Below are 21,378 nucleotides of genomic sequence, written 5' to 3'. Positions count from 1 at the left end.
GATTTGTTGCTTAATAAGACGGGGAGTGAAGAGGGAGTTATTCGCAAGGTTCCAACACCTGCTTAACAACCAATTCAGGGACTTTTCAATACTTATCCAGGCCCCAATCCCTCAAACTTCAGGATCCATAACAACGAGCTTTACAGAAGCTCATAGACGACTATTAAGAAATATTAAAAGTTGAACATGTACATAATAAATAAATTTAAGCACTTTCAATGACCCAGGTCTATTTATAATTATTTTTAAGAATATTTAAAGCCTTAATTTCTCTCCTTAAATTCACAAACCTTCAAGGATTTCACAAAACCATAGGAACCCATTTAGATTTGACTCTAAACGAAAGGCTTCATACATTCACTCATAGAACTGAAGTTACATTCTGATAACTTTCTATTTTATGTTATTAATAAATGCTATTAAACGTTATTAAACTTGAGTTAAAGGTTTTTTTTAGTCAACAACATTCAACTAAAATTATCAACAGACTTTGAAGAAACAGTTTTTACCTTACAATGTCTATATACTTAAGTTAGCATGCTAACCAGCTAGCCCTGGCCTGTCCCAGTCCAAACCTCCTGTCCTAACGGTACAAACACCAACACTCCTGTATTGCTCTGAGCTTCCAGTCCGGACCACTAGATGCATGGCTAACAAAGCTAACTAGCTTAACTGCAGCTACCGTTAGCAGCGGTTAGCTGGTAGTCTGGTGATACAGCATGCTGACTCCTATTTGTTTTTAGTACGACTACAACAGCTGGTTAATTTTTACATATCACACCTTTAATAGTTATTATACTCGTTTTTTATTAGGCAATTGTAAAGGTTTATAAACAAAGGCGATCCAAATAATGATTATGATTATAGATGAACTACACAGTATTTGTGAACCATTTATAAAGTATGAATCAGTTGCTTAATACATGTTGTAATTAATGGTAAAGCATTTTTTGTTTGTCAACAACAAAATAACTATTAATTAAAGTTTAATTAACTATAAATTTATCATTTATTAATGCTGTTTTTTTATAAAGTGTTACCATACTTGTTTTTATTTATACTTGTATCTTAACTTGTTGGATTTTGCTATCAGGCTACATGACTTCCATCACACTCCCAAGATTTAAGTTTCAAAGTTACTGGTTTCAGGCGTGAAGCACGTTGATCAAACACAAGAACACACACTTCCTGGTTTACGTTTTCTCTCTGTTTATTAAAGTGCTCTGGAAAAAAAAATAGCAGTATTCATATTAGAAATATTAACAAACTCACCGATACAAAAGTCAGAGTAAGAGGCTCTCAGAGTTACAAAAGTGAAAAGCACTTTAAGAGAAGAGGTGACGATGCTTCATAGAAAGGAGAAGTCAAAGCTGTCTGTAGAACTGGGGTTTTACTCTGACGACCAGCACTGGAAACAAACTGTATCGGTTGCCAGTTTCTGTTTTGACACAAGAACTCCATCTGAAAATTAGACTATTCAAGTTGTCCTGGAATGCATTCGGCTCTATCTGATTGGACCTCACTGCACTTTGACCGTCTGCAGACCGAGACTGATAATTTCTAAAACAGACTTTTCTTCATCAACAGAGTTACCAACTAAAGAAATTAATGTAAAAAAGTACCAAATAGACTCATTTTCAACAATGATACATTGTAAACTGGTAAATAAACATATAGACTTTACAAAATACATCCTATTCAAGCATCACATATATATATATATGAACACATATAGTGTTAAAGGAATGATTGCCTTTTAAAACTCACTTGGTCCACTTGAGAGTTACATCAGGTGACGTGTTATCACCCTGACACAATTAGTTGAGCCAATGTATATATTAACATTGAGACATTATATGTGAACAGATATGTAAAGTTAAGGTAGGCCACCTTAAAGTATTCAGCAAAGACTGTGAAGTAGCAAACTGATGAGAATGGATGTACCAATATCTAAAATAACAATTCTTCAACATACATACACACAGTATTAAATCACCCACAGCCCACACACACACACACACACACACACACACACACACACACACACACACACACGCTGGTCTATAAAACCTACACAGAGTTCAGCTATGGCTTAGGAGACATTTTTAAAACAGAGACGTTAAAAAGACGTTGAAGACATCCAAACTGTGGTCTCTCTGCTTGGAATTAATCATCTTGTCTCGTTCTTGACACGCCATCCAACGCACGGACCACACACTGTGGACCGTGCTGCGTAATACGGCTGGCCAATCAAGCGTCAACATGTGGTTACGATGAAAACGCACAAATCACAGATCTGTGCGAGTGAATGATTAAAAAACATTACCATGATGTAAACCTTGAAAAATAAGATTTCTGTACATTAATGATACCAGTGTTTAAGGCACAGTCTGTACAGTCGGGCCACTATTGCCAAGAAGATGCACAGTAAATCTGCTCTTCCCCACTTTAAAATCGTCTAAAACATTTAATTCATTGATGGAATTCAATCAGTTTTTTCTGATTTGAGTAACAGAAATAGGGAACAGATTATTTTTGTTAAATTTTCCAGAGAATTGCAACGTGGCCTTCATCTTTACTGAGAGAACTATCATGTGTTGTTAAGTAAGTAGTGGAAGTGTCCCTGCAATCCCTCTTAAAGATTAAAAAGTGCTAGAACAGACCTGATAACACCCATCAAGAGTATTGCAATAACTGCTGTCCACAACTGACCTTGTGCGTCCCGACCCCTGCATTTCCTTTTGATTAAAAGTCAAAAAACGTTTCTTTACAAACTGAGCTCAAAAGGCTAGTTTTTACAGTTTAGAGAAAGAAACACAGGGACAGTCCTGGAACAATAGTGTCACCAAACTCCATTCAAAAATCCACCATTTGAACATGCTCACACATTAGAGCAGGACATAATATCTTTGGGGAATTTTACAGACTCCTCACTAATGTTGCATACTAGCATAGAAACTTGGGTAGGTTACATGTGTAACCCCGGTTCTTTGAATAGAATGAATGAGTTTGATGTTCGGAGCTCCGGAAATGTCCAATAAATTGTTAAACTAAACACATTTTTCATCATTTTTTTCCACAATATGTTTTTTCATTTTTTAGATTAATTATAGAATTTTCTGGTTTTTGTTTTCATGCCATGAATTTTTCATTTCAAAATGTCAACAGTGAAGAGTGGAGTTACTCTTACTTTTTAAACAAAAACATGCTAAGTGATAAGTGATTTCTACACAAATTGGTTCATATATTGTTTTTTCATGGTATTATTGATCAAAAAATACCTGTTTATTCATTTCATGTTATTTTCATTTGATTTAATTGAACACATTGAACCACATTGGTCTACCACCGAAATAAAACATGACGGGCCGCAGCAAAAGTGCTGTTTGGCTCAAAAACGTGTTAATTTACCACTGTTTTTTTTTTCTTATCATTTTAATTCTTATGAAAGGCAACATTAATATGATGGTTTATTGAATGGAGTTTGGTAAGATCCGTAAAAGACAAGATGGCACAGAGCACGGTCAAGCTAAAACCAAGACCTCAGGAGTCCTGGAGACCTTGAAGAAGACCTCTAGGATCTTGGAAACGGCCTCAGAACTCCTCGTCCTCCGAGCTGAGGTAGTTCTGCTTCTTCCTCACGTTCCAGTGTAAACACTCGGCCAGGCTCTCAAACCAGTCGTTGACCGGGTCCCGGGAACAGATGGAAGGAACGGGGAAGCAGGAAGTGGTGATGGTAATACTGGAACAAGAATGGAAAAAAAAAGAGAGAAATCAGATGAGGTTTTGTGTCACAATGGCAGAATGACGAAAGGAAAGTTCAGGTATTTGCAATCACAAAAGCAAAGGGAAGGTGTTGACATCAGATTCAGCAACTTGACTTCCTTCTGAAGAAACACAGGGTATTTGTCTGAGAAGGGTTCAATAACTGGAAATGACTGGCAGCTCATTTCAAGCACCAGGAAGATGATTATACCTGGAGGAGTTGCATAAAGACAGACTGGCCACAAGCCTATTAAGCAGGTTGATAAGGTTACATAACAAAGCCTACAAGTGTTGAGGCAGCTGCTGGACCAGTTAAACGTATTATCCATTACAGAATCTGCGTGCTCTGCTTTGCTTTGCTTTGCTTCATTTACTTGGCATCACATGCTGTTTGTGTGGCTCAGGTGTGATGACCAGCAGGTATGTGGACTAACCTGTCTCCGTGGCAGATCTCTTGTCTCTTCCTTCCATCGAATGACACCCAAGCTGTGTTTCTGGCATCCCGAGAGAGCATTATCTAGATAAAAAAAAAAGAAAGACAAGCAATGAATGCAGGAAGGTCACCGAAAGACCACGATTTTGTTTTTTACCACTGAGAGAAAACATGAAATGAGATTTCCTCATTCGTCACTTATAAACATTGGATGTACACACCTTGAGCTCCACCCCTGCAGGCACCACGATGGGTCTGAAGGAGAGGGAGTGTGGGCAGATGGGGGTGATCATGATGGCTGGTACGTTGGGATGGATCATGGAGGCTCCTGCTGCCACTGCATACGCTGTGCTTCCTGTAGGTGTCGATACTATCACACCTGAGGGGACACAGAGACACATGCACTCAGTGAATTAAAGCATGATATCAGGGCGCAGTTACAAACACTAACTTTCTCCTGAAAGCATGAAACAGAGTTACTGTTAGTCGTCCTTCACAATAAAAGCATCATCACCACAAATGTCAACTACACTAAAAGCTTATACCACAAAAACAAGTTATATGTTAAAAAGTATTCCTGTTGGCCAGTGTTTTCATCTCACACTAACACTCTGTAGTGCTTCAAGCAAAACGTATTTTAGTCACAGAAGTGCTTCAACTAACAATTATTTTCTTTATCATTTTGATTAATATATTGATTGTTTTGACTATAAAATGTCAGAAAAGTGAGAAAATGGTATAAAGCAGCAAATCTTCATGCTGGAACCAGAAAACATTTGACATTTTACTGAAAGAGTGAGTCCATCCAGGTTCTCTTCTGGGCTTGCCCCAGTCAGCCGTTAGTAACGGCAGGCTAATAACCCGTTAAACGTTATTTCCTGATTGTGAGACTGCGGTTACTTTCTAAAGCACATAAACAATCCTGTGTGAAGACATTTTGACTATAAAACATACATGCTTTGCCAAAGATTTGAATTTTTCAGATTTGAATACATAAGGAACACTGCTGGGGAGCTACAAAATGATATAAAAACATAATTTAATTACAGACACAGCTTTAATAACTGACTACTGATTATTTGAATATCAAAAGTGTACTCTCCCTATTTTACTCTGTAATTAGTTAAGTAATTGTTTTAGCACTAATTTAGACACAGATTTAATGTTAAGGGACTTCCTAATTAAATAAAGGTTCAATCAAATAAATAAATATATATTTAATATATTATTATACCACATATTTTGAAAAACAGAGTATTATTGTTTCCACTTAATGGCCCCTACATGTAGTTTAGTGTAATCGTAACTTCCCTGCCGTCGAGCTTACAATTTAACAGATGGACGTGTATCTTCATTTGCAAGTACGTCAATCCATTGACCCACCATGGGTGTTAATTTGCTACATGCTGTTTTGAAACATTTTGTGTAATTGTTAAGCTGCATGAACCTGCAGGTTGTCTGCAGCCAGCTGAAGAAACTCAAGGACATGACACGATACATATGAATCATCGTCAAGTTTGTTTACAAGGGACCATTTTTAAGACTAAAATCTTTAGAATAGCTGCTTTTATTTTTTTAATTTATATATTACTTCACTATATTTTGATTTGATTTGTATTTTGAATGAATGCCCTCTCTAACACAAAAACAATGTCTAGAAACTTCTGTGTGAAGTCCAACTGCTTGCTGGGAGGCAAATGTCAGCCAGAGGTGCAGATACTAAACTTTGTCCTGTCCACAGATTTTCTTTGTTTGGGCTGTCAGAGTGTATTAATACCACCCAGTCCAACGCTTGGCAGCCATACAGTATCAACATACAACACTGATCTGATTTACATGTCAGCACCCTCAGACTCTGGACTTGTTGAATGTTGGCGGCACAGTGCGGACCAGACTGACCCCATGTACTCTACTATTTACAGTTTCCCAGACCGATAAGCATGAAGACAGATTATGTGCCCACTCACCATCTCCCTGCACTGTGGTAATGAGGTGTCCATCCAGAAAGAGGTCGACATTGGAGAGATAGGAGGACGGTCCTCTGTCCACCACCACCTCGTTCAGTACCTGAAACACAAACAGGGAACACACGTTAACTTTTGAGTTTTGAGTACCTGGATGTTCTCCTTCTCCCACAGAAACAAACACACTGCGGCTTGTAAATAACATATCCAGAATTCCAAACATTCTTTGTTGTACAGAAAACAATTGAGATGGTGAGTAAACTGCACACAGATAAACGTGGATCGTTAACACCATGTCTACACGAAACAAAACACTCTGCTCCAGTAAACATAAAACTGTCAAAGACTTTCAACCTCATACCTGAAACGCTAATGACAGTGTTTGCTCAAGTGCTCCCTTCACAACATGTCCAAAGCACGCAAGCATCCAGCCTGAGTACAGCCAAGTCATTATGACAAAGCCCAGGTAACCTGTTTAACTTAATCTCAGTCTAGGCTGAAGCTGTTGACGGATATAAAATTGTAGCCTGCGTTGCTATATTATGATCCCCTGATTGGATGCTCCCATTTTTATTTACAACTTTATGTGTTTGTTTTGAAGAACTGGAGCCAATCATCACGCGATGAACTGATGAACAGAACGATCTGTCCTTACGTCTTGGCAAGGAATGTGAGACTACTAATGTTTGTCCAAATGTCAAGACATACTGAAGTAGTGGTGTATGGTGCAGATGTTACCTGATACTGCATGGCTTTACGGCTACTTTCAATGTCCCCATTGGTCAGGATGATGCCCTTCTCCTCCATTCTGGCCTTCTTCTCCCAGTTCTCTTTAAGCACCCGCACTACCAAGCGACTTCGCAGGACGATGGCAGCATTACCTTTATTCAAATTATATATTTATATGAATATACAAAGTTTCTTTTGTGATTAAAAAACTGGAACACAACATATGCTTTACAAACACAACAGGAGTATCGTATAAAACCAGAGGCTGACGGACAAATTTAAGAGCATTCTGTACCTTCAATAATCTGGGTGACCTGAGACTGGTAGGTGTCAAATTTGAAAGGTGTCAGGAATCCCAAGGAGCCCAGGTGGAAGGCCATAACTGGTGGAACACTCTCCTACAAATAACAAAAGAATGACACGGTTGTTATGTCGAACCAGTACGTGCAAAAATACCCACAAAAGCTGCTTTCTGAAAACCCACGGAAGAGTGAACACACACCTGGAAGAGCGAAGATGCATACAGCAGAGTTCCATCTCCACCAAGACAGATGATGAAGTCTACGCGATTGGAGATGTCGTCGAGATCTGAGAAATACCAAGACAACAAACCTTTTAAATATCCTATCAAAAACCTTTACTGATTTTTAATATATAGTGTCCAAACAACCATAGCAAAGAGACTGGTTAGATTTCATACCTTCTCTGAAAGTGCAGAATTTCTTAGTAATGGCCCCGAAGTTTTCATCACCTGAAATGGCTGGGTCCTCCAAAACTTTCTTTTCTACATAAACAATCATGTTTTTCACCTACAACAACAACACATGATAGAAAGACAAGATTAGCGACAGCCACTGCAGAATATTACAAAAGTCAGTATCTCTGCTCACAAATACGGTTTTATAATGAGTAAGTGTTTCACTAGTTTGAAGACTCAGTGATTGGATGGTCACAAGTTGATTAAGATCAACAGGTTTCTTGCCCTTTTTTATTTTAAAGCGAGGACCTGAATGCATGAGGGCAACACACACAGTGGTGTTACATTGATCCCTCACCAGCCTCCCACCAACAAACGCTGCTAATTACGTTAAAGGGCCTCCCTATCACAGTTTGTGGTCAACACCGAGCACAACCAATACCATTTTTGGGGCCGATGCTGATAACGATATTTGGGACTAAAAAAATTGATGTTCTATCAGCTAATATACAGACCACCAAGTGTTACCACCAATGATCGCTCAAATATGGTTACACATACACATAGAAATATACTTAACGGAGGCTGGATATTTGACTTTAACTTTACAATTAAACAATAAACTTTAATGTCTAAATTTACATCAGTGTACTGAAACAATAAACTTCACTGGAAATGTAATAATTGTAAATCACTCCAAGCCTCATTTTCTGCATTATTATCTCTACACAAAGTTTTCATTTCGGCACATATCAATCAACATACATGCCGATACCAATATATGTGTGATACCCATTTTTATTAGTTAGGCTCTAGTCAGCACTGAGTGGTATCAGTGAACATGTGGTCTTACCTCAGTGAGGAATATGCAGAGCTCTTTGAAAGGCTCCAGCAGATTGGCATCTCGAATCTTCTTGATGACAAGGACACTTTTGGGTGGCTTGTTCCACGTCAGTCTCTGGCTGGCGGGGTCCTGAATGTGCCTGAACACACAAACACAACTTTTACCTCAGGAGGGCAAAACAGACTCAAGGCTTATATCAGCAAAGACCTGAACCAGATCCTGGCTGATGTAAGATCTGTTATCCAACTGAAGAATCAGTCATAACCAGGATTGCAAAGTAGCTGTCCAATTAGCGTCCCTGGCTTATAGTCTGGCTCTGTTGCCAGATACTGCAGACCCCACGTGTCTTCTGCGGGATCATGACCTAAACCTTACTCCTCACAGTAAGACAGGGACACTAGTAGCACCATGCAAACTGTTTACACAAAGACAAAGGCAAGAAAAGCAGGAGTGGTGTTTCGAGATTTAAAAAAGGGGCAACGATCTCTTTTAAAACTTGTGAAGATATTTTCAAAACATGACGCAAGAATGACTAAACTACTGTAACAGGGAGCGTGAAAGGCTAAGGGCTGAAGCATATAAAATCATATGGAAAATGAGGTGAACTAGCCAGGGGGTAAAAGTCTGGGCCGATATATCATTACCAAAGTCTGTTCATGCCTCTCATTAGTTTCAGCTCTGTCATACATGTTAGGCAGCTACTGATTGGACAACAGGCTCAGTCAAGTTCTTATACAAGAATTCATTTTCGTGACACTGTTACAGCCTTGAAGCAATCATTTTCTAAAGAGTTTTGTATCGCTAAATGTCAGTGTTAATAGGTAGAACCATTGCATGCATGTCTCAATAACCGATTAACGGCGATGATTATCAAATGTTCATTTTAAGGTTGCAACTTTGAAAAATGGTTCATGAAAACTGTGTAGTTGCTGTTTATAAACCTTTACAGCTGCTTTAGAAATTGTTCATAGTGTTAACGTTAAAATAACTGTTTGCTTCACATGGCTGGTAAATTAGCATCAGTATCACACGAGGACATTCACACCGATCACACGTGGAGAATGGTAGTTTCAAGCCTTGTTATCAGTGGACGTCACCAAGACGGTAATGAGAGAATAAGGACATGATTCCAACTTCACATCTGCCAAAAGCAACTAACAATTTCACTCATTCAACTTTAGTTCTGCCCCGAACTTGTTCCCTCTGGTCATGTATGATATCTCTACTCAGACAAACAGTTTGTTGCAGTGTCTTAGCACCAGCTGCACACATGGTCTACTATCCAATACTGTTTTCTAGGGGTAGACCGATTATTGGTGTGGTCATTTATTGTGGCCGAAGCATTTTTACGAGACCCAGGGACGCTCTACACAGCAGGAAAAAAAAAACAGACAAACAAACAAAAAGACAAATAAACAAACAAGTAACAAAACTGAGTGTCTGCTGGGGAATCAGTGTTAGTAGAGGCTGTAGTGAACAGGTGGTGTTTGAGGCTGAAAATGGAAATACTGAAGCAAAGTACCTAAAAATTCTACGTAAGTACAGTACTTGAGTAAATTTCATCACTGGTTATTCTCAACTTTGAATAAAGATTTTTATTTTGATCTCTAAATGTGTATCACCTCCAATTATTGGTTATCCGTCTCCTGAATTACTATAATCAACTGACTTGGTTGATTAAAAGGTTAGTTCGAAATAATGCCACCTGTGGAAACTACCAGGGGAACATTTTACATCTAGTGAAATCAGCTGTTGTAATGTCTGAAATAAAAACTTCTGTTTTATGATGCTGAACATAGTTTGTTCTGACATAAGAAAGCAGAACATTCAAATATTCTGTTCCTGTTTATTTTACCACTCAAATAGGACCAAAACCACCTAAAACATATAATGTAGCATAATAATAAACGCTACAAACTAAAGCTGTAAAATTTCCAGGGATTATTTACAAAAGGCAGAAATTACTTATTAATCATTCTACTGTACAGGCTATCGTAGCTGGAGGCAAACATTCACCTCTAGTGAAACACTTCCTCAAAGAAGTGAACCTGTTTGATCCAAACCTGAACAGGTACAAACAGAAAAGTGAATCTGTTTGCAGGCCTGGTTTCAACGACAAACAACAGGACACAAAGCAAAACTTCATTAGCATGTGAAGCGGCGACGAGCTGTGATCTATTCATGGACAACTTCTCCTCTGACCAACCTCAAAGCATCAGAACCCTGACCTTCCCCTTTCATTCAGCAACCCCGCTCTGTCCAAACCACAGGGACAGGCTGTTACAACAGCCGGACTGTGATAACAAGCAAACAAAGCCACTAGGAACATGTTAGAGCTGCGATTACACTTTGATACTGCCATTGAACCTTCATATCACATCAGCCTCCAGAATCTGTATCAGTCCAACCATGCACACATTTTCACACAATCATTTTCTCATTTAAAAAGAGCCAAAAATGTTCAACTTTGTTCAAAACTTTTTGTTCATCACACATCAATTTAATATTACTATTAGCTCACTGCTGTGAACCTCTCTGGACATCTGTGGGAGTAATCCACACACTGTCTGGTGCTGCCAGTAAAAAGTTCACCAATAAAACATGTTGAGAAAGACACAGGGATGCTCCTCTCACCATTTCCACACTTTGTTCTCACTGTTGTTCCCAGCAGTGTCCTGTAGTTTGCACTGATCGAACTTCATGGCTGTCCACATGTACTGTAACAAGGATGCTGCGTCAGGTCAACTCAGCTGGAGAACGGGGCTCTGTCCCGGTGGCACGCGCACGCAAAACAAAAGCATATTCTGCCTCTAACAACTTCCTCGAATGCTGCACATTGTAGAGCAGCTGGAGCGAGTTAGATCACTTCTTGCGGTCGAGCTGTTGAGTCAGCCACCGGTTTTCTGAGGGGCTGAGAGTGTCTCCATGCGCTGGTGGCATCAGCTGACAACTCCTCGAGCGGGATTCACCGTGGCTATATTTATCCCTGCTCAGGACTTAACAGTAAAACCTTCCTGGTGCATTGTGCTGCTGAGTTAAAGCTCTCACTGAACTTAAAGCATGATTTCATCTCAGCCACCGCCTACTCAGGCTGTGCTGAGCACGCCCATTTCAGGAAAGGGCTTTTCTTATTAGACAGGTGTGATTTACTGAAATACAACTCTCACATGGCTACCCCTAAAACTAGAATATCCACTGTAATGACAGCTATGATAACACAATAAGCTATCTGTGCAATCTGTGCAAATGCACATTGTAGCACTGTGATTAAATCCTAAAATGTTTACATTCATACTTATTTAAAAAGCTTGATTTTCCCCAGTTTATTAAAGGAAAAATAACAAAATGTCCTTTCCATTATATGACCGTTTTCAAGAAAAGACAGTGTGGCCAGGTGACGTGCAGATAGGGGAAGTACAGGGTAGGAAGAATGCATCAGCTGAGCTATGTGGGTGAATTGCATCATCACATGTTATGGGAATACAACAGGATGGACTTGAGCTTCCTTTTTCCCTAATACAGTCACCATGATAACTTAAACGTGACCAGTTCTGTTCATTGGTAAACAATAAACTTGTTCCTGCATAACTTATTGACAGTCTTTATCTGAAGAACTATGGACTTGGAGCAGCTGCATGAGGTCATGTACTGTAAAAAAGGAGCATGCAGTGTAATTCACTGTAATTGGACCAAAAATGCCATAAACATTGAATAAATTCCAGTATTCCTGTTTCCATTTCATCTCTTCCCACATATTATTTGACATTTGCATGACAGTGACAAATCCATTACATTCCTATTATTCATATTGACATTTTGTGTGTTGTCTTCTTTTATTAACTTCTCCTTAGTCTAGGCTTCCCTGTGTTTGGCTTGACTGTTGAGTGTTTATTCTATACTACTGTCTTCCTGAGTTTCCATGTTTTACTTCGTCTGTAAAAGCACTTTGAAAAGCACTTTTAGTGTTACAGGGTATATTCAGGAATCCTGAAGTTAAGACCTTTTTTAAGAGCCTTTCCATACATTTTAAGACCTCATCACCACTTCAACGTATAACTGGTTTCATCAGCGACACACTTTAACTTACATTTACTATTTATTGATTGTAAGATAGCACAAGTAAACAGTCTTGGTTTGTGATAACTCCTTATCAATACAACCACATTCAAATAGGCGAGGTGGGAACAAAGCACAAGAGAATGAACTGAGTGACTAACCCAATGCAAGGTTTAGAAAGAAGAAACCATTAGAAACCAGTATTTGACCAATAAACAAAGCAGTTGACAAAATTAAAATGAAATATATTAAACCTTGGTGAGCTTCAGGAGGGTCATGCCATGTAGGAACTCCCTCACAAACACCCAGTGGTGGAAGAAGTATTAAAATCTCTTACTAAAGTCAAAGTAGCAAAACAACAATGTAAAAGTATTCCACAACAGGTAAAAGTCCTGCATTCAAAATCCTACTTACGTCAAAGTAAAGTATTATCAGCTAAAAGTATTAAAGAAAACCCTGTGACTGATATATAATTAGATCATTTATCATTAGATTATTAATAACGCATCAATTCTGTTGTAGCTGTAAATACTTTATATACTATGAAATAGTTTCATCCAGTGGTTCCCAACCTAGAGCATGGGCCCCTCCAAAGGTTCACAAGATAACTCTGAGGGGTGCTGAGATTACTGATGGGGTACAAAATGAGGAAAAAAGTTCTGCCACGCAAATTTGTATTATTTTTCTGAGAACTAATCTTAGCTTTTTTGTGAAATAGTTCAGAGTTTGACCTCTCAGAGCCTCAGATATCTATTTAAATTAAACCATATGAGGAGTTAAGAGGGGAAATGTCTGGTAACACCTCATGGTTACGCAATGATTAAATTCAGGCAAACTTGATCTATTTGGATAAATATACATATTGAAAACAAGCTATAGAATTGTATACATTGGAAAATGGCATTTAAGGATTTTCATACTTTTTAAGGGCCTTAATTTTTGCCAAATTGATTTATCAACTTTTAATACTTTTTAAGATCCTGCATACATCCTGTGCTATACAAAAAATGTTATAATTGCATTATAATTTATAATTCAGTGGGTGCATCAATGTGGCAACCACTGCAGTTTCTTTTGCATGGTGATATTTTGATAATAACATCTTTTAACTGAACAGAAGATATTGAATACATTGATTCATCATGACAAGTAGGCTCACAGAGGGATGACGTGATGGTTTTGTTTAAGAAGCCAATTATATAATGCAATGTCTAATGAGAGAGAATGTGGACCATAGTTCGCTGACAGGGCTGGCCCTAAAAATAATCCCTTTGGTTAATGTTATGTTAAGTTTCAGGGTGTGTTTGGGGACAGTCGTGATGGGCGGACACTCTCTGTAGTCAAACAACAAATTCTGCATCTGTATCACAACCACACCCTCCAAAGAGAATGACTGAAGCGGTCAGTTTCCACTATGGATGGAATTTCAGGTACAGTATTTCTCAGTGGAACTAGGTCTTCCTGAAATTACTACAGCGTCACCTTTAGTTTGGAACAAAAATAGCCAGGTGGCTACTTTTAACCTGTCTAGCAGCTTTGAGGAAACTAATCCTTCAACTGCCGCTGCCCAAAACAAACATCACTGGGAGCCACTTATGTGACTGAGGGAGTCAAGAGGCCAACAGTCTGACTTGGCTGTGACGGGAAAACACCAAGAGTCTTTTATAACTCTGCTTACTGACTCATTCGGTAGATCTATGCAAAAGTTCCAGCAGGTGTGTTCAGCTTTTATCGATAACGTGTCAGAATGATCTTGATATGACTCTGTAGTAATTCGTGTTGTATTGCATCACATAAGGTAACCTATATTGCTAGGTGCGGGCAGTGTCTGTGAGAAGGAAACAAATGTGTTCAATGAAATGTTTATTGCCGGGCTTTTTCATTGGATTACTTGCAAATATAAAAGTCGGATCATATGACATCATATGAACAGTGTAGGAAATCAGTATAAATAATTTCAAATAATCAGTATCGATAGTGTAATGTCGATACTGATTATTTGAAGCTGTTCTCAAGGTTGTGTTAAAATTTACCGTGGTATCGAACATGTTATCAAATAACGATATATTTCAAGGTATTGTATCAAAGTTATAAATTTCAGACGCCTATGGTGAAAGTAGTAAGTTTATGTACAAGCAGCTGTAAGTGAACTTATACATAAAATATAATCAAAACAACCAACTCAATAATAAAATAAAATGAAATTGGTATTATCATTTAAATCTGTATAAATAAGTAAATAAGATTATGAATCTGAGAAGGCATTAAATGCAAACTTTTCGCACAACAGACATTTCAAATTGAATCAGAAAGGTCCTAGATATGCTGTTCTACTGGTTTCAGGGGCTCTTTGCTTCCAGTCTGGTAATCAGAAAGTCAATCACATTCGCAGTTAGATGGAGATCAGGTGACCGACTGGGCCGTATCGCCTGTTTAACCCCTATAAATTCATTGGATGCCTCTGAATGTTTAGCATTATTGTCCTACTGCACTCTGAACTCACAGTCACAGTTAGATTTAGCAGCAGATGAAATCCACTGTGCTGGAGTCGAGCTAAAATAATGAAAAACACGTCGCTGCCTTCATATTTTATCATTTCACTATCACTTGACCTGGCATCATATTAAAAATAAAAGAATTACTGCAGATGCAGTTATGTAACATATTAGCTTGACAAACACATTTTTAATATCAGTATGGAGCCTTTGACAGTTGTATTAGTGCAGCCGTAAATCACAGCCTTGGTTTAAAGAGGTCACTTTATTACTTTTAGATGGGACAGTACAGTATGCAACGTTCCCATACAGTATGCAATACTGAGGTGACATGAGAGGATATTAGGAAATGTGAGAGGAAGATTGGGTTCATGAGGTTAAAAGCTTCTCATAAATAACCAGTTTAGTAGAAGTATAACAGAGTATAGATCAGTTTACTGTATTCAGTTACAGGAGTTCTAAATTCTTATAATATAAATTATATTAGTAATAGAATAGATAATGTGAAAAATATAAAAAGATATTAAATATATAACATTTATTAAAATGTAGCTTACAGGTGTGCAAGTCACAAACGGGATTCTTAGAGCCTGCACAAACAAGGTTCTTCATGCTCAGCATCTTTTATGAATTGAAGTTTTTTATGAAGTGCAAATTTCAGAACATCTTTGTAAATGAGGCCTCTGGTGTAGTAAAATGACCACTGAATGAACATTGAATCCTTTTTATCAGGATATAATATCAATATATTGCCCAGTCCTAACCCACTTGAGTTAAAACTGAATTTAATAAAGTTTAATGAAGTTTAATAAAGAGAAGAGTGTTTATCTGTTTATTCTTAGCATGTGGAGAAACTGCACCAGAGCACTGACAAGGAATGGCTTTCATGATGTGTGTTTATGCACAAAAAAAGTTACATTACCTTACATCCCATTGACTTTCAACAGGGAGGAAGCTTCTGGTTAAAGCTGTATGCTAAGATGGTCAAACCAGTAAGTACTATGTAGTAATTTGTTTTTCTGTTGGCAGTCAGCTGTACCAGCCTGGCCTTGTGTTGTTGGAGGTAAAGTTTCTTGCCTTTTTAACAAGACATGTTTACAGTTCCAACTATTTTACAATTTGCATGTTTGAATGTTTTTTTTTGACCTCCACTATTTTATGTAGTCTGGGGAAACTGTATGTTTTAACCAAATAAGTAATCTGCATCTGACAGCTACTGTACCTATTCAAGTTAAAATGGTAGTGAGCACATCAATGCTGATCCAAAGAAAAGTTTAATATTAACAGGGTCACAACTGACCCCACACCTCTAAAAAACACCTCTAAAGATCTAAAGAGGCAGCAAGCGGCTTTCATGGCTTTTGTTGTTGCACAGACTAAATTGACACTTGAAAATTGAAAATTACACTGCCTTGTGACTGTAACAAAAAACAACTATCAACTTGTTTACCACATCTATCTTCAAACTTGGCCTACATTATGATCTCAAGTACACACCATTTGAAGATTTGTGACTCCATCCTGTGGTTGTGACGCTATCGTGTTGACAACATCTGTCTACAGACAGACATGTAAACACCTGGCAAAGTGATCACAACCGCTTCAAAGTTTCTGCTACAATTGTTGTCCCCAGGACCACATTTTGCCATGATCTCACACACACACACACACACACACACACACACACAAATACATTCCAACTGACGCATAACCTGTTTGCTCTATCTGACTTACATCACTGCATGTGGATTCTGGAGCATGCATGCCTTTGGCCCGAATGTGGTCACAGGGCTTGGTCCATGAAGAGACTGAGTCCTCCTGAAAGACAGGATGACAAAGACAAACGTTCGGATTTAACGACCGAAAGTGCCAGACAAGAATGCAAATGAACACCTGTAGAAGAACAAAACAAGACAGCTTAATTAAAATTAAAGTAAAAGCTTAATTTAGTTTCAGCTGTGATATGTAAAATCACTTTTCCGTTATTTACAGGACTAACTGGAGAACTGTCGATGTTGGCTGCCGATGGAGGTCTCTAACATTTTCTACATAAACATTTGAATGCAAAGTTTCTCATCAAATAAATCCCACTTTCATTTCTCGGTTTTTACATTAAAAGGAGAAGTGAAGCCACAGTGATTGAGACATAGAGACCGAGCATGTGCGGGAGGATTTCCACTATTCAAATTCATCATCAGCTGAGGTCAGACTCTGTCATACACTCGGGGTCATTTCTGTGGTCCATCTAATGTATTGTTGAACGTGAGAATGTGCTAAAAGTTCTCTGATGCTGGTACCAACAAATACAAAGGCAGGTATATGGGCCTGTCATATTACTGAATGTCAGGATGCTCACACTTGAAATCCACACTGAATGTTATTCTGATATAATCATTCTGGAGGGATCAAAGTAATCTGAGCAGACAGAAAGCCTGCACTTTTACCGTCTACCCAGAGAATACAAATATTTCAATCCAAAATTAGATCTTCATCAGCTTATTTTTATCTCCGCCTCTTTGGTTTAAAAATGTTTCAACCCATCCCATAAATCTAATAACAGGCTAATTCGCACAAAAAGGAATGAAATTCTTCAAATATCACCCACAATCAAAGGTTATCCAGCCATGTTAAATATAAAAATGTTAGACTGCGCTCAGCTTGACCTAAACTCTGACTTTATTTCAGGCTTTTAATCAAACTCACACACAGACTCATAGCATATTTCAGCCAAGGGAACCCCCTTCCCACTTCTTGTTGTGAGTCACTGCCCTTTAGTCATGAAGTAACCCTAGAGAATTCATCACCCTTCTATACAGATTTTAAGACAGGAGTTTGTTGACCTAGATTCATGACCACACTTTTCTGTTAAATGTCACAAAATCAGTGTCTTTTCCAGAAGTAGGATGTACTCAATCCATTTGTATTTGTAGGAGGGTGTTTCAACATTTTGGAAAAGTCTAGTCTTTAAATGAAATGTTTACTTCCTTGTTTCCTCATCAATAATTGAACAGGCATGATTTGCACCCACAGGACATGTTTAGCCTTTTCACTTCTCCTTGACAGAAACCCCATCACTGTTGCTAAAACACACAAACAAAGCTCTTGCAACATCCACAGTGAACAAACCTTTCAGGCCACAAGCGTTATGTTTGCCTGACGCCATTCCTGTGACGGTTAAACGGATTGTACACATACATCTGCATTTCTCGACATCCTAAGGTTGTGCAACACGGATCATGTCACAAGTCTGTTTTGAAAATGCTTCTCATTACATGGAACCTAAAGCAACAGCAGCTGTTCTCAAATACCACACAGCAATAACTCAGTCAGTTGTTTGTGTTGTGTCTATGTAGTCTATTAAATCTAAGAATCTACCCGTCCTAGACATGTTCTTTCAGCTAATCATTTTAAGGCAACACATTATCTAAAACTGACATGACAAGTTAGGTAACCTCATAAACAGCGATACAGATGTACAAATGAAACAAAGTCAGTAAAAGCTTTTATTTTTATTAATTTATGTTCTAGGAAAGGATGGCATTATGACCTATAGCCTCCAAACACAATGACAGGCTTATCATCACCCAGAAGAATCATGTTCAACGTGTGGACCCATGTTCAACACCCACCTGTACTCAGAGGAGCTGCCAGCTGAGGAGGTGCTCAGGCTGCGGGTCTTCCTGTTGCGTCTACCCAGGCTGCGGCCAGGGACCTCCCCTCCATCACAGGTGGAGCAGCAATACGGGGCAGCTTCCACTCTCACCTCCTCTCCACCGTCCATCTCAAACAGCCAGGCTACAAGTAAACTGACAGGGCAAACCAATCATTGGCAAAGCTTGAGTCTAATGTTAACAGGCATACAATCATTGGTCAACTGATAGGCAGTCCTGATCCTATCTGCCATCTATGGTGGAAACGCAGCTCCAAACTCAATTGAAAAAACATGCCATTAAATAGATGCTTTATAAAAGCATTACAAATAAGTACTATACGTATAGTATACATTGATAAATTACAGTTATATATATTCGTCTATAATTCGGCACACATATAATCCAACATGCCGCACACATTTCTCCAAATTTTCTACTTTTATTGTAGGTTTTACAACATGTCTTCGCCAAATTAGTTACAGAAAAGCAATGGCGTTACTGCTGCATTTAAACTAACTCCAAGTCGAACATTATATCATTTTAAAATAAAGGCTACCGAAATTTGTCTAACAATCCAAGAAAACTCTAAGGTCATGCTTAAGTGCAGTGTAAAGCAGCACAATGGCGGAGTTCATGGATTATAATGAAGTTTTTACGAGTTCCAACATTTGACGTTAACCTACCGTTGGCTAGCCGGCTGGATAAATAGCTAGCTATAACCAAGCTACATACAGTTTAATAACTATGTTACAGCTAGGCGAGGTTAGCAGTCTCGTTGTCATTGATGCTAGCCAGCTTTGTCAATCGTAATTTTCCCGAAAACATAATTATCCATCAACATAAGCTACAACAAGAGCTCCACCGGCACACATAGCTGTTATAAGCGGATGAATGGTGACGGAGCCAGATGCTAGAACATTCACAGTGAGGTGAACTCGCGACGCTAGTGTTAAGCTAGTTAGCGAGCTAAGCTAGTAGTTAGGCATGTTCAACAAAAAGCGTTATATCAACCACCTCTGTGGCCCACACTACCTTGTACCCACAACGTTACAGGGGACCACACAAAGTTGGAGCGCAGCGGACTGCCGTAGGATCAGAGCCTCGCCATTATTAGGTAATAATATTACACCATCTTACTTTACAAGAGAACTGTCAACAGTCAGCCCATCACTTCCTGATACTGAGCGACCAATCACAGGCCGCCTCCTCGTCGATGTCATGTTGGACGACTTCACCGACCTGCGATCAACAGTGTCAACATGTCCAACTCTCCCAGTGCGTGGCAGGGACAAACAACCATGGCATGACATTACTATAAAGAAGTCGCATTGTACACACTTTTTTCATCAAAACAAAGTCATAGCTGCAGTATGAATTAAATGATAAGTCACTTTAATAGTTTTACAGTTCAGTTCAGTTGTGGATTCACAACTTAATCCACTGGCTTTTGGTTTGTATGTTTTATTTAATATGTAATTGTTTATTCATAATGAAGCAATTTGTATCCTTTATTATTATGTACAGCAGGGTCCAACACTGGAGACCACATTGAGAATCTCTGATATTTTTATTTAAACCTGGAAATAATCAAAGTCTGAGGATTAAGAAACGGTCACAGTTATGTTATGACATATAAAATGCAGATGTATTTAAGATCCTGACCTGCACTATTTCTAGGTCTGCAACAAATTTAAATACATTTGTAGTTTAACTCGTTTGTACAAAAGGTCAGATTTCCTTGAATTGTATCCACTGAAGCATGTGTTCAGATATCAGGCCAGTGTTCACCTGTTGTAAGTACGGTTGTGCCTTAAGTCTCCAGCAGATCATTGCTTACTATGTAGCACTGTGGTAGTGGAAAATGGCATCAGAACTAAGTGTCTAAGAGGAGCTTTCTCATGGGTCAAATCATGACGAGACTAAAGGTTTTTAAGAGGGTGGTGCATGTAGCTCCAAAACACATTGCAGAAACTGGATCAGTTGCATCCAAAGTACAATCAGGCAGATGATCACACCATCAGAAGATCGATGCGTCAAGGTCAATACGTCTAGTTCCCTGAGAGATAGAACAACTTCATCCCAGATCCAGAATTTGCTCAACAATCAGCAAAAGTCCTGTCAAGAGAAGGCCGTCTTGTGGTGTCTCAGAGGACTAGTGGCAGTTTCTAAGCCACTCCTCAGGATGGAAACAAGGCCAAATGCTTGAGGTGGACTGAGAAATATCAAAATGTCATTGTGTCTGACTGTAACAGAAGGGTTTATGTAAGGAGATGAACAGGAGAGAGAGTGATATAAAGTGTTCAAACCCACAGCAGTGGGAATATTCAAGTCTGGGCCTGTTTTGCCCCTTCTGGAGTTGGACACCTGCACAGACTTTACTCCACACTGACCCTTAAGGAGAAGCACCACTGCATTCTTCAGAGACAGGCTACGTCCTCTGGGGTTTGATCTTTGTGGAGAAGGATTCATACAGCAGCAGGATAAAGAGCCCAAACACACCTTAAAGCTTTGACCAAACTACCTGAAGACAGACGAGTCATGACATCATGGACTCAACCCCGTTGAACATTTATGAGGCTAATTGAAGTCTGAGAAAGCCGAGTGTTCTGTGACATCACAAGAGGCTTTGTGGAAATCTGTTGAGTCATGCTGGGATAACATAACTCTTCAGGTTTTGCACAAAGTGGAGTCCATGCCAGCTCACGTATGTTGTCATTAAAGCAAAAGGGGGAATTACCGAAC

The 21,378-nt window shown here is 38.8% G+C and overlaps 1 protein-coding gene across 4 annotated transcripts; it reads right to left on the bottom strand.

Annotated features, from left to right (window-relative positions):
- Nucleotides 1-1,373: 1,373 nt before the first annotated feature.
- Nucleotides 1,374-19,895, bottom strand: nadka (NAD kinase a). Of its 4 annotated transcripts, none has more exons than XM_084366731.1 (12): nt 19,774-19,895; nt 18,613-18,789; nt 16,718-16,801; nt 8,442-8,571; nt 7,592-7,700; nt 7,394-7,479; nt 7,187-7,289; nt 6,901-7,043; nt 6,166-6,265; nt 4,420-4,577; nt 4,200-4,282; nt 1,374-3,742 (listed from the first exon to the last, which is right to left on the bottom strand). In XM_084366731.1, the coding sequence occupies exons 1-12, from the start codon at nt 19,854-19,856 to the stop codon at nt 3,595-3,597; spliced, it is 1,404 nt and encodes a 467-aa protein (XP_084222857.1). In that variant the 5' UTR covers nt 19,857-19,895; the 3' UTR covers nt 1,374-3,594. The 4 variants fall into 4 exon arrangements, with proteins under 4 accessions (XP_084222857.1, XP_084222860.1, XP_084222858.1 ...); XM_084366734.1 differs by lacking the exon at nt 19,774-19,895 and adding an exon at nt 19,680-19,756; XM_084366732.1 differs by lacking the exon at nt 19,774-19,895 and adding an exon at nt 19,669-19,751.
- Between the last annotated feature and the right edge of the window lie 1,483 nt (nt 19,896-21,378).

Source organism: Pagrus pagrus (genome assembly GCF_965226575.1).
Source record: "Pagrus pagrus genome assembly, chromosome: 11".
In the NCBI taxonomy this organism is placed as follows: Eukaryota; Metazoa; Chordata; class Actinopteri; order Spariformes; family Sparidae; genus Pagrus; species Pagrus pagrus.
This window is presented reverse-complemented; position numbering and strand designations above follow the sequence as displayed.